At 43.9% G+C, this 13,363-nt stretch overlaps 2 protein-coding genes across 2 annotated transcripts; one reads left to right on the forward strand and one right to left on the reverse strand.

Annotated features, from left to right (window-relative positions):
* Positions 1-3,144: 3,144 nt before the first annotated feature.
* On the reverse strand, positions 3,145-5,818 carry LOC144409420 (uncharacterized). Its single transcript, XM_078103934.1, has 3 exons — positions 5,613-5,818; positions 4,744-4,925; positions 3,145-4,197 (listed from the first exon to the last, which is right to left on the reverse strand). The coding sequence occupies exons 1-3, from the start codon at positions 5,632-5,634 to the stop codon at positions 3,424-3,426; spliced, it is 978 nt and encodes a 325-aa protein (XP_077960060.1). The 5' UTR covers positions 5,635-5,818; the 3' UTR covers positions 3,145-3,423.
* Positions 5,819-8,185: 2,367 nt separating this feature from the next.
* On the forward strand, positions 8,186-11,893 carry LOC144409421 (transmembrane protein 254-like). Its single transcript, XM_078103935.1, has 4 exons — positions 8,186-8,360; positions 10,061-10,164; positions 10,743-10,802; positions 11,182-11,893. Exons 1-4 carry the CDS (start codon positions 8,274-8,276, stop codon positions 11,300-11,302), a joined length of 372 nt encoding a protein of 123 aa, XP_077960061.1. The 5' UTR covers positions 8,186-8,273; the 3' UTR covers positions 11,303-11,893.
* Positions 11,894-13,363: the final 1,470 nt, after the last annotated feature.

A 13,363-nucleotide genomic window follows, 5' to 3' on the forward strand; every position in this document is an offset into this window, starting at 1 on the left:
TAGGCTTGTGTTATGGTGTAAGGTTGTGTTATGTGTAGGCTGGTGTTATGGTGTAGGCTTGTGTTATGGTGTAAGGTTGTGTTATGTGTAGGCTGGTGTTATGGTGTAGGCTTGTGTTATGGTGTAGGGTTGTGTTAAGGTGTACGGTTGTATTGTGTCATGGTGTAAGCTTGTGTTATGGTATAGGCTTGTGTTATGGTGTAGGGTTGCGTTATGGTGTATGGTTGTGTTATGGTGTATGGTTGTGTTATGGTGTAAGGTTGTGTTATGGTGTAGGGTTGCGTTATGGTGTATGGTTGTGTTATGGTGTATGGTTGTGTTATGGTGTAAGGTTGTGTTATGGTGTATGGTTGTGTTATGGTGTGAGGTTGTGTTATAGTGTAGGGTTGTGTTAAGGTGTACGGTTGTATTGTGTTATGGTGTAAGCTTGTGTTATGGTGTAGGCTTGTGTTATGGTGTAGGGTTGTGGTATGGTTTGAGGTTGTGTTATGGTGTAGGCTTGTGTTATGGTGTAAGGTTGTGTTATGTGTAGGCTGGTGTTATGGTGTAGGCTTGTGTTATGGTGTAGGGTTGTGTTAAGGTGTACGGTTGTATTGTGTCATGGTGTAAGCTTGTGTTATGGTATAGGCTTGTGTTATGGTGTAGGGTTGCGTTATGGTGTATGGTTGTGTTATGGTGTATGGTTGTGTTATGGTGTAAGGTTGTGTTATGGTGTATGGTTGTGTTATGGTGTGAGGTTGTGTTATAGTGTAGGGTTGTGTTAAGGTGTACGGTTGTATTGTGTTATGGTGTAGGCTTGTGTTATGGTGTAGGGTTGTGGTATGGTTTGAGGTTGTGTTATGGTGTAGGCTTGTATTATGGTGTAAGGTTGTGTTATGGTGTAGGCTTGTGTTATGGTCTAGGCTTGTGTTATGGTGTAAGGTTGTGTTATGGTGTAGGCTTGTGTTATGGTGTAGGGTTGTGGTATGGTGTAGGGTTGTGGTATGGTTTGAGGTTGTGTTATGGTGTAAGGTTGTGTTATGGTGTAGGCTTGTGTTATGGTGTAGGGTTGTGGTATGGTTTGAGGTTGTGTTATGGTGTAGGCTTGTATTATGGTGTAGGCTTGTGTTATGGTGTAAGGTTGTATTATGGTGTAGGCTTGTGTTATGGTGTAGGGTTGTGGTATGGTTTAAGGTTGTGTTATGGTGTAGGCTTGTATTATGGTGTAGGGTTGTGTTATGGTGTAATGTTGTGTTATGGTGTAGGCTTGTGTTATGGTTTAAGGTTGTGTTATGGTGTAGGCTTGTATTATGGTGTAGGGTTGTGTTATGGTGTAGGGTTATGTTATGGTGTAGGGTTGTTCATTAGCAAGCTGCTGTAGATTATAATCAATATCAACGCTCTATTTTAATGTGGAGTCTCTGCAATATTTAGCATCTCAGCATATTCGCTCGTAAACAAATTTGAGCTCTGGTCGCGCCTGCTCACTTGTCGTGTATATTCTCAACGCCGACGGGGAAGTTGTGAACGGACGTGGGGTTGCTTGTGTTTACGCGCATCTGACAAACAGCGTCAGTGAAAACAAAAATCCTCAATGGGGTAGTGTTACATGGGCCTAATTGCACAGGACGGCCGTCTGGCCAGCAAGCGGCTCGCCGTTCTATTTTTAGGACAGTGAAACGAATGTGAGATGTCTTCTCTCCCACGTCTCCTCTCCACTTTCCAGACACCATCCTCTAGATGGTATAGCATACGGACGTACAGTATGAGCATGCAGGCGCCCACACACGCAGACTTCCTGTCACTGACCAACATCAATCACAGCAGCGGACGTGCACAGGCTGAGGGCATGCGCGGCTGAGAGTGGCGCAGTGCAATCACCGAGCGCTCCGACAAGCTACTAAATTAAAGCGCGTGGCCCCTGCTCGGACTCCCTGGGAGGGTTGAGTTACGGCTGGTATTTTTAGTGAAGGGTATGGGCTTCATCCCTGAAACCGCTGGCGGCTGAGGACCATCACTCACAGAGGGCCTGTCTTCCCCCAGTAATATCTGTGCTAGTCCTCAGGTTTGTTTTTAAAAAATCCTAATTGACGAATGTCTTTATACTCAGCCGTCTGCATATTGTTTGTTTAGCGTCCCGCGCAGGCGAACACCTGTCTGACACACACCGGCCTGCGACGTTGCCGGCTGGTCTGTCTTCAGTGAGCCCAGGAAGCCTCCACGATCCCTCCTGTGGGAAAGGTGATGTGCTCTTTTAACAAAGGCACATCACCCTTCCCATTGAGACGATGAGAGAGGGAAGTAAAATTCGGTGTCTATATAACTGTCAGTTACAGCTGTCATTAATCTGACAGTTTAACCCTTAGTATCTGATGGGGGGGACGACAGACGTCAGTTTAAAAAGTTTTCTTTCTCTTACACACAGTTGATTCCATTGCACCTTAATTGGTTTTACTCTTATTTTAGATTTCCTTTTTTTTATTTATTTCATCTCATATTTCTGGAAAACTTCCCCCAGAAAATAGATAGAAGGACTATGAAGATAGTGGCAAAACACCTACGCACAACTTTTTAACCTCACTTTTCTCAAAAATGCTGTATAATCATATGAATTTCCCCATTCCAGGACTAATGAAAGATTATCTTATCTTATCTTATCTTATCGAAATGTAAGCACGAAATAGGGACCTATTGTCAAAGCCCAGGAATGTCTTTGCCCTTAGATTACGTTTACATTAAGATTTAAATATGTATTTTAGCTGTTTCTGTTCATTTGAAAAGAAATCCGAGTGATAACTTTAATTGCAATGTTTTTCCGGTGTTTGTCATTTCATCCTGAGGAAGAAGTTAATTTTGTTTTCTTTAAAAAGAAAAAAAGGTTGTCAAATGAGTAGAAATAAAAAAAAAAACGTAATTTTGGGCTTTGAATTCCTTCGGCAAAGGTTTAGGTTACATAGTCTGTGTCCCTCTCATCCTTTTGCCAACTCACAGGCACCATCTGCTGCTTAGAGTGCATGACTCACTTTATCTTCCCACTACATGGCGAATCGGCCACATCCGGAGTCCAGGGGAATTCATGTGGTAGTTTTCGTATTGGTTGTAAATGAACCCAAAGCTAATTCATGGATTTGAAAATAACAACAAAGAAAAGTGCTTCATGAATTATTATTTCTGATTTATTTGAATAAAAGTGCAGGAAAATCATGAATAGAAGTCATAAATATAGTCGAATGAAAGCATAAATACATCAACCAAAAGAAATTGTAGTCTTTCAGGAATAAATAAAAATCCTGTATTATTGTGAGAATGTGGCTCTCATATTAAATGCTTTGGAGTTCTTGAACGTCTTATATGTACACATGACAGAGGAAATACACCAATACCTTTAATCAAAATGATATACATGATTTTGAATGTCCATTGTAAATCCTATTGCCACAGCCATTAAGAGAACGGCGTTTTCTCCCCAGTAGCATGGATATCCACCTCCTCCCCACCCAGCCAGTGCTCATGCAGCTCCCCCAGAATCTCATGCAGGGACAGCTCGGGCAAGGGGTCGTACCGGGTCAGCGCCGGCGACTCAGCCCCCCCGCACACCTCCATAGAGGCCCCACTCCACGAGTTGTCCATCCACGAGTACTGACTTTCCACCGGCGTGGTGTTCTCCAGGCTGGCATCCCAGTACCCGGAATCCGGCGTGTCTGGAGTTGAGGAGTGGGAGGTGGAGTAGGAGGTGGAGCAGGGCATGTACGCCCGTTGCTCCGCCGATCCCGGATACGCGACTCCGGCCTGAGTGGAGCTGGAGCCGTAGCTTCTCATCTCCAGGGGCGAGTGGCCCCACTGGGGCGGGACGGGGGAGGCTCGGCTGCCCGGCTGGGACCAGAAGCCCCTCAGGAAAGCGGCGGATCCGCATCCGAGCGGTCCGCTCTGCTTCAGCCCGTACGCGGAGCCGTAGTGTCCGTGCTCCTCGGCGGTGGAGTAGGCCGGGGGCCGCTGTCCGTAGTAGCAGGCCACCTTCACTTCTTCCTCCTTCACCAGGGTCTGATAGGCCGGCGGAGGGCCCAGAGGCGGCAGATGGACGGAGCCGGCCTGCGGGCCCCCACCGGCGGCAGCATGGGGCGGAGGCAGGGCGTCACGTGCCGGGCTGTCAGACTGCCACAGAGCTTTCTTGGCGCCTTTGCACTTCAGCGTGCGAGCTCGCCTGTTCTGAAACCACACCTGGACAGGAAAAGGAGAAGAAGAAAAAAATAAATGCTGAGGTTGGAATGGGGTCGGACAAACAAAACAATCTACCCGGTTAATCATTTTCCGGGTAAACAGGCAGCGGTGAGGCGGCGGGACAGGATTAGCACGGCAGTCCGCCGTCAGAGCCTTGTTGTACAGTCTATCTGCGAGCTCAAACAAGGGCCCGATAAAAACAGCTCGTGTCATCTTCAAAGATAAGAAGAAGTCAAGTGATAGCGATATCTACAATTCTATGCAGGATGAATTTGAAAACAGAGCCTTTTTTTATGATAAGAAAAGTGCAGCTTGTGTCGTAAGGCAGGAGGCCTCACTAAGGCCCCCCCCCGCCCCCTCCCGGTGATCCGGCCCCCTGCGCGTGCTCGCCTGCGTGCGTTTAATCTCAAAACAACAACAGTTTCAAAGCTCCTAAACTTATCTGAAGAGACCGTTTAATTGACCCGGTTTAACTCATTGCATCATCACCCGCCCGCCGTGAGGGGGCTCGGGCGTTTGATATCGCAGACCGGCCGGCAGCAGTACCTGGATGCGTGACTCCGGCAGGCCGGTGGTCTTGGACAGGCTCTCTCTGAGGCTGATGCCCGGGTACGGGTCGGTCTCGAAGGTGACGCGCAGGAGCTCCACGTGGTCCTTGGAGAAGCTGGTTCTCTTCCTGCGACTGGTGCTGCGATGGGAGCCGCCGGAGGCCGCGGCCCTGGCGTCGTCTGGGGGGGAGACAGAGAAGAGGGGAGCGGGTTCAACGTCGGACAGGATGCATAGATGTTTGTCTTTTTTCCTTTGCCCTCTTGTTGTGCTCTGAACCAGCCGCTGTTTAGTTTCTCAAGAGGCTACTTTCTAAAGCTGTAATTCAACAGTAATGCATCATGAAATCAGGACGCTGAATGTGCAGTAATACAAATAACTGCCTTTTCATTTCTGGTTGAAAAAGTTCCAACTCTGGGATTTCTGAACATAAATACCCAATAAAGTTAAAGTTTGTGAAGGCAGACAAAAACAAGGACCTTGTTGACAAATATCTGTAAGAATAATCTAGTCATTGGTGTTTTATTCTACCTTACACAAAACATATTATAATTAGGGCTTTTCTTTCTATTTTACTGGCACTGTGTTTTTCTTTCACTGTTTATACAGCACGTAGTCTTAAAATTCTCAAAGTAGTTTTAGTATTTTTTAGCCGTCCTATTTAGTTTACCCAGGTTGGTGAATCGCCTTACATCACATGCAGCGGGTGCCAAGGTTTTTTACACATACCCGACTGAGCAGACTGTGCTGCAAAACTACTTCACCTTGCACCACTAACTACTTCACCCAGGGATCTATGTCCCACAAACAAAACTGGACATAAAGCAAAACATGAAAACCTGATGTGAAGATCACAAAGCATTTCTTACCATTGCTGGAGTCCTTCCACATGGCAGCGGCTCAATAAGTGAAGCTCTGGGGACAAAATGGATTTCGGGTGGACTTGTGATCAGTGTGACACTGTGTTCCTCCACCGAGAGACTGTGACTGTGTCTCCTGCTCGCAACAGGGGGCCTTTTATATCGATCACCTGAGACCCCCGGAGGCCTCGGCAGAGCCAGATGGGAGTTGGGGTGGGGATTTGTTTTTACTTTGAGGACGGGTTCTTAACAGAAGTACTCTGGCCCTTCCGAGCCGTTATCACCTCATAGCTATCAAAGTGGTGGCAAGGTCACTGGTGAATATGACACAAGATCTCGGGAGAGACAAAGGAAAGTCGCTCAGTGATTGTCAGCCTCGTCGATACCACTTAACAAGAGGACGACTCACATGTGACTGTTTGTGTTTTTGTGCTGCTGAGAGTATGCGAGGTCCAACGACAGACATTCTTTTTAATATCTAATATTTTATTGTGATGTGATAAAAACTATGTAAATGTGCGTTGGGGTTTTCTGTTTTTTGGGTTGTAAAGAATATACTGTACCATATACATATATATAGATAGATATATTTATATATACTGTTTAACATAGTTTTTCATATACCAGGCAGCAATGGTAAAGTGAAAGTTTTAATTAAGGGACAAATCTTTCTTAATATTAGAGTAATGGCCTTTTATTCAAATCTGTCTGATGAGTGCTCAGCACAAACACCGGCAGCTTTGCACACTGTTAATCAACAGACAACAATCTTTAAGACCTTTTTTTGATCTCACAGGCTTTAGTGAAACACAAAACGACCTCCTGTTAGTTGTTTTCTTTTCACATGCAGAGCAGCTCTCTCCGTCACAAGGGCATAAACAAAAGAGGAGTAAATACCCACTGATGAATTAGACGGTCACACAGCAGCCTTCAGAACACTGAATATGTGCATCAACGCAGCGGCGGGCCTGTCAAACGGCTCGACATGTCCGGGCTTTGACTTCAAAATCGTATTATCTGCATGTCAAGTCTTCTGTGCTCTGACCTGCTGCTGGAAAACTTAAATTACTTAAATTAAATATAAACACGTCTTAACTTGATATATATACATATGTATACTCCTCCATATGCATTTAAACCTCTATTCTTGACCTTCCATCCTTCCTTGTTGGTTGAATTGAATGATTTCATGTCAAAAGTGTCCAAAATGTAAATGGCCAACATACTGAGTCCAAAGCCAAACAGTACAAAAGGACAAAGTTCATATGCAGATTCACCATAGTTTTGGGTGTATTAGAAAACAATGCCGCTTGAAGTCTACCCGGGTCATCTGACGCAGCAGAACAAGCTCTTTTTCATCTTTATCTGGGAAACTCACAGAATCAATGTCTCCATGTGTAGAGACGGCTCCTGAAAGTCCCAACAACACTCCCTGTGCTTTGTCCAAATCCAATCAGACTTTATACCACACAGCAATAACGCTGGATGCTGCCAAAGCCACTCATTTGAAGTAATGATTGATATTAATTCCAGATAGTCATATTAAAAAACGTTTATTATCTACAATTAGTTGAATTAGTGTAATAAAAATGGGAAAGAGTGTGATCAATAAATCATTTCGGCAGATTAAAGCCTTGCTCTAACCCGGTTAACATACAATGATCGATTGATTAAAGTCAACTAAGCACTGGTGTAGCAGATAGGCTAATCAGCTAATGCAAAATCACTAAAGGGAGCTTTGTTTAGGTTGGTGATGTACATATTTTGAGAAGAAAAAAATAATTTGATCATCTTAACTTAAAAACATGATCCTCCAAATAGGAAAATCTACAGGAACGTGTAGAGGATGGCAACTATGCAGCTTATGAATTACTGTTTGATTAGGATGTATTCAGTTCGATTTGATTAATATATGGAGTTTTAAATTTTAAAAAATTAATTACAGAAATCCTTGAGTTTATCACATTTTTGGGGGAGTTGTTGAAAAGGTCTAATAAAACATGACAGCGGTTGTAGGTCTACTGTTTCATCATTATATTTCTAATGAATAAATAAAGCATTGGATAAGCCTCAATATAGTTTCAGATCCAACTATCTGACAATGAATAGCTTTTCAGACAGTTTAAAAGGGACAGTACAACTTCTCCCACTAGTGTCTTATATAAAATACCTGTATTACGTGACACATTTCGTTTGTCAAATGTCGTATTCATGCTAGAATAACCCTCAGCAAAAAACTTTCATAATTTCCTACTGTATGGAATATTAATGTGGTGTCTGATACCTACCTAAACTTTAAACAATGACTAAGGACTAGTAGACAGTGTATATAGCACACGGATGTTTGTTTTCCGGTCACTGGAATATTCTACTGATCTGATCTGGTCTGATCCGTCACAGCACTAATACATCTTTAGTGTAATAAAATCTCCCTTATCGGAAGTTGTTATTACGTTTTTGTTAATCCGCATTATATATGCCTACATTTTATTTTCATATGAAGCCATAAGAATACTCCATAAGTAATAAGTAACGTTATGTAACAATGTATGGAACAGCGCCCCCCTCCCCCCTCCCGGTCGGCCCGTCCTCCCGTGGTCCCTCGTCGCCGCTGTTTCCACACGGTAGTATTTGATAGCGGGACCAGCGCAGCACGGCGGAGCAGCAGCCATGGCTAAAAGTGATGGATGCGATTACTTTAAAAGAACCAGCACGTTTTGGATCGTCTTCGTGATACTGGGGATGGGATATTACACTGTAAGTTCATTACTAAATGAGTCATAATCTAAATACGATTTAATAAGTGTAAATCGCCCATGTGCGGATAACGCCGCCGTGTTGTGTTGCTAAAATGTCCTCCGGGTCGTGTGCTTTTTTTTCAAAAAAAGACGCTTCTGTTGGAAAATGTACGTTAAAAGTATCTTATTTGTTAACATTTTGTGAAACTGTTGTATTGCCAAAGTGTCTTCCGTGTTCATTGTTACGTCACGCTCTGATCGCTTATCCAGCGTTCATCTTATCGGGACTTGAACCATCACGGTTCAAACTAGCTTGGTGTCCAAAGTCCATCGGACTCGCTGTCCGCTGCAGGAGTCTGTTCCCTCCGGCCGATGTTTGCCCCGACAGCGCCCTTCAAATAAACAACACCATGCCAAACTCCATTCTACCCTTGATAACGTTATATTTATTAGAGTTGTATAGTTGTAGAACTTGCAAACTCATTGCTTCCCAAATGCACCACAACAATAAAGCTCACAGCAGGCGGCCTGTAGATATTTGGGTTTTTATTGTAGCAGATATTGTAGCTATTTTTTTCCAATTGCCAAATGTAAATGGTATAAATAGCTGTTAACTGCAGTAATGGGCGAGAGAGATAACACGTTAACCTTTTACATGGAGTATGGAAGTGTGTGGTTCAAACAGTGATCACGTGTATATTTAGCACCACCACCAAGAAAAGGGAAAATGTTCAAATATCAGCAAAACATCCCATATGTCGGGGCCCAGCCAACACTGCTGTTTGCTTGAATATATATTTTTTTGTTTCATTTGGCAAACAAATTAAGCAATCAAGTGTGGCTTAGAAATTGAAGTTTGTCATGTAATAATGAATAAATGCATTCTAGTTTTTGTATCATGTGCTTTACTCCCTTTCAAATATCTTTTAATTTCAGCATCACTGATACAAATAGTTTGTAAAAAACTGTTTTAGAATAACTGCTTTTGAAATGGATAAGTGATCAAAATAAAAGCATCTTCATCCACGATGTGCTTACCATCCGTAGAGTCGTTAGCTGGTAGTATTTATTTCAGTTTGTATGAAATAAAGACTTGATTCTGACCCCAACGTGGAAGATATGGAGTGCGATTCGGAGCCTAACAAGACCTCTACTCATTTGCTTTCACATGACAGCCCTCCAACAAAACCCTCCAGGGTTTAGAATCGGTTCTCCAGAACTGCGTCGAATGAAATCCCCGTGGCCTTCAACAAGGCCGTCCTGCTACGGCTTTCTAAGTCACGATTGCCGCTACAAGCCGGTCTAACCGCTTGAGCGGGAAGCCCAATAGCATTCCGCTTATTATTATCACCCCCCAAAAGCTGGTATAACACTAATGAGACTATTTTGACCCGGATGCATAGAAACATCCACCTTTCTATACTTTGTGGGACTCTGCAAAATATGCACTTTTTAACCAATTTTCTACGGTCCAAAAACGTACGTCATACGCTTGTGTTTTTCACTTACTAAATGTCATGGCTCTACAAGCAAAGTCTCTAACTATATAAAACCCTGAAAATGTGGCAAAAACTATGAAATTGTCAAATAGTTCCCTCTTGCTGAACTTATCTTGCGGTGACAAAGAGCGCACACACACACACATGCTCCGGTTCGTCTTAAAGTCTCTGTGCATGTTTTATGCGTTAACTCGGCGCTTCTCCTGACTGTGTGTTGCAGTGGATCGTGTTCGCGCCGGAAACGATCCCGTTCGAGCAGCTCGGCCCCTTCGGCAGCTTCTGCAGGCACCTGGTGGATAACTATGCTGGCATTATGTACAAAGGGTAAGCGGACACTCGGCCTCCGGTTACCACGGTGTTCTCCTTGATCTCCTCCTGACATGTGATCCCTCTTCCTTGATAGCAGTCGCCCCCCCCTCAGGTAGAAGGTTGTGATGTTGCCTAATTAGAATGAAAGGCAACCAGCAGATTGCCTCAGCGGAGCGGCATCTCTTCCGATCAGACGACGCGCAAAGTACCATCAGTGGGCTGAAAACCAATCAGCTGCAGCCGTTCACACCTCCACCGGCGTGAAGTTCTGCTAATTAGGCCTTTAAGCCGAAGCACCAGCAGGGCGTGAAGACGGCAATCAGAGGATAAATGTTTTGCTGTTGTTTGAGTCATGTGACCCGCCGGCCGGCCGTTAATCTCGTTTTGGAGGTTGTCACGTGACTGTTTTGTTTTGTTTTTCAAGCCAGCACTGTTGCATTGTGGGGTGTTACTCAGCTTTGCTTGAGGGGAGACAAAAATGTTTGGCCATGTTCTCACGCGGCGTGGCTGGATTTCAACTTTTTTTTAAAGTTACAAGTACTTTGTTACTTACAGAGTATTCCAATCGTGTCACGCACGTGTGTCTGTTCCAGGTGGTGGGCGTCCTGGGCCATCCACGTCACTGAGGCCTACATCGCATTACGGGTGTGCAGGTAAGGAAGACAGGAAGCTATTCCATTTGTAGTAGATGAGGATGCAACCGCATTTCTGACACAACCTTCTATTTAGAAAGTTTCATCTTCCCCCTTAAGGCCACAAACAACTTAAATGCCTTAAACATCTGAATAAATCAGCCTCCAGAAGCTTCCATTTGTCATCTGTTTTTTGTTTCACAACAAATCTCAGGTGTAATTGTCTAATTTTGATCATGCAGAGATGACCAGCATGCTCTACATTCAGTCCCAATTGTGTGTTGGCACATTTGTGCAGAGAAGTAGAGGTTCAGGTGGCAAACGATGCCAAGCGAGCGGCCGCGTCAGGATTTCGGACGCAGTGAAAGCGGCGGCTGGTTCATTGTTGTCTTCTCCGCAGCAACAAAGGCATCAGCGACGCGGCCACTCGCTTCCTGTGGGCGGTGCAGACCTTTCTGTTCGGCTTCGCCTCCCTCGGCCTGCTCATCAAGTACGACCCCAAACGCCCCAAACAGCACTGATTCCAGCGGACGAGGCCCACAGAACAACACTGATCATCTGAGATGATCCTCTCCTCTTCTTCCTCCAACGTCTTTCTTTGAGTTTCAGTGATTTTACTTTCAGTGATAACACGTATTTTGTGGCAGAAGAGAATTGAGGCCTTTCATTAATTCTATCTCTTTAGATATAAAGGTGCCCAAGTAAGATGGAAATTAAACTCCATTTCATTCCATCGGTTTTATATTAACAAACCGTAGATGTTTTTTATTAATAATAATAATAATAACAGAGTAATCTGGCCTGGGTTGAATATTTAGTGCAATACACGGGAACCTTTTAATGAGAGTGATTTCGTACGCTGTCTTTGTGTTTACATTGATGAGTGATATCAGGATATTCTACCAGCTGCTGTGATGAAGAAACGTTCTGGCCGCAGATGGGACGCTGCCGTCAACCTCAAAAGTTCTCCGGGTTAAAATGTAAGGAGGGCTGCTGTTCACGTTCCCACCCGCCGTTCATATGCTGCAGTGCCTTGAGCTCAACTTTTTAAGCAACAGACTGGAAGTTCTTGATAACACGGCAAAAAATAAAGAGCGACTTAACAAACTAAATGGAATGTGCTCCGCTGCTTCTTTTCTATTCCTCCTGAAACGCTTCATTCTAGACTTTTAGGTTTACTGAATTATTTGATCAAAACAATGAGATGCACGGCGGGGATTGTCGCTTGTTCAGTGCTCACACACTGAATGTTTTTAGCATTTTTAGTGTAACGTGTTAGCCTGCAAAAACAGATGGATGAAAAAGTTTGCAGACCAACAAAGGGACCACAATTAATTCTGAGGGGAGGTTTGAATATGTTGGTTTCCCTTATGTCACAGCAATTCACCTCGTGATTGTTGTCATTTTGCAATCAAACCCACAATCATCAGGGCGATGTGGCGCACGGGGTAGAGCGGGTGCGCCGGGAACCGCAAGGTTGGCGGCTCGAACCCCGGCGGCTCGGTGTCCCCGAGCAAGACGCCTGACCCGCTGACGGCTCCCTGGGCAAATTTAAACCGTGGGTTAAAACTGCAATGTAAGTCGCTTTGGACAGACTCACATAGACGTCTCAATGCGATCCATCTAATAGTCGGGATTATTCCCTTCTGAAGCAACGCCGTGCACGAACCAAGAGACCAACGTTGTCATCTCTACGCCGGACCTTCAGCTTAAAAACATGTCGTTCATTAAAGTCAAGGAACCTGGCTGGTAATTTTCAGTGTAAAACATCAGTAGACTCTTTTTCAGAAGGACGTCTATAAACCTTTTTACACACTCAAAATTAATGTTGTAAATTCCTTTTCTTGAGCATTCGAACTTCATCCACCTTTTATTCGCTGATGGGATTTTGCCCTCAGATGTCCCCACTACAAGTACATCTCCAACCTCCTGCTCCACCTGCAGCTTCAGATAACCCAGCGCTGACCACAAAGGTTGTGAGTACACTCCCCAGCATGCATTGCAGTTCTCATCGCAATGCAAGTTATAAGAGGGAGTTGTCCTGTTTCATTTTATAAATGTATCTCAGATGACTCACGGAAATGTCACAATTTAGGAGGATTACTTAATATATGAATCCATCCTGCTTTTTAATACATTTAACTCCAAATAAATTGGTTTTAAAAAATAAATTTCTCATTCTAAATAAAGTAAATCTTAAATATACACGTGTTTCTGGTCCTATGCACATATGTTGCACAAAAAGGTGTTTGATCCAATCTCCTTTGTACAAGTTGGTGAAAATAACTGCGTTTCTTAAAGTATTTATTTCTTCCTAAGTGTCGACAAACTCAAATATTCCAATCCACAATTCTTTCCACAGCTCAATCAACATGACCCAGTCGTAGCAAGTGTGTGGCAACTAATTGTCACAACAAGCACTTAGAGTGCCGGCAGTCTGTCACTTAGATGCAATGTTTACAGTAACAAATAACAACATCCTTGTAACACCGAAAGCACAATCATGTAAAGATGGCTTTTTGGATTTTGAAGTTATCTAAAAACAGTTATGTTGAAGTGACAAAAAATGCCATGTAATTTGC

This window comes from Gasterosteus aculeatus, chromosome 6 (assembly GCF_964276395.1).
Source record: "Gasterosteus aculeatus chromosome 6, fGasAcu3.hap1.1, whole genome shotgun sequence".
Taxonomy (NCBI): Eukaryota; Metazoa; Chordata; class Actinopteri; order Perciformes; family Gasterosteidae; genus Gasterosteus; species Gasterosteus aculeatus.

Coding starts and splice junctions, on each gene's coding strand:
- LOC144409420 (XM_078103934.1), bottom strand. CDS start 5,634: ATGTGGAAGGACTCCAGCAATG. Junction 4,926..5,612: donor GTGGAAGGACTCCAGCAATG/GTAAGAAATGCT, acceptor TCTCCCCCCCAG/ACGACGCCAGGGCCGCGGCC. Junction 4,198..4,743: donor TGCCGGAGTCACGCATCCAG/GTACTGCTGCCG, acceptor TTTCCTGTCCAG/GTGTGGTTTCAGAACAGGCG.
- LOC144409421 (XM_078103935.1), top strand. CDS start 8,274: ATGGCTAAAAGTGATGGATGCGATTACTTTAAAAGAACCAGCACGTTT. Junction 8,361..10,060: donor TGGGGATGGGATATTACACT/GTAAGTTCATTA, acceptor TGTGTGTTGCAG/TGGATCGTGTTCGCGCCGGA. Junction 10,165..10,742: donor GCTGGCATTATGTACAAAGG/GTAAGCGGACAC, acceptor TGTCTGTTCCAG/GTGGTGGGCGTCCTGGGCCA.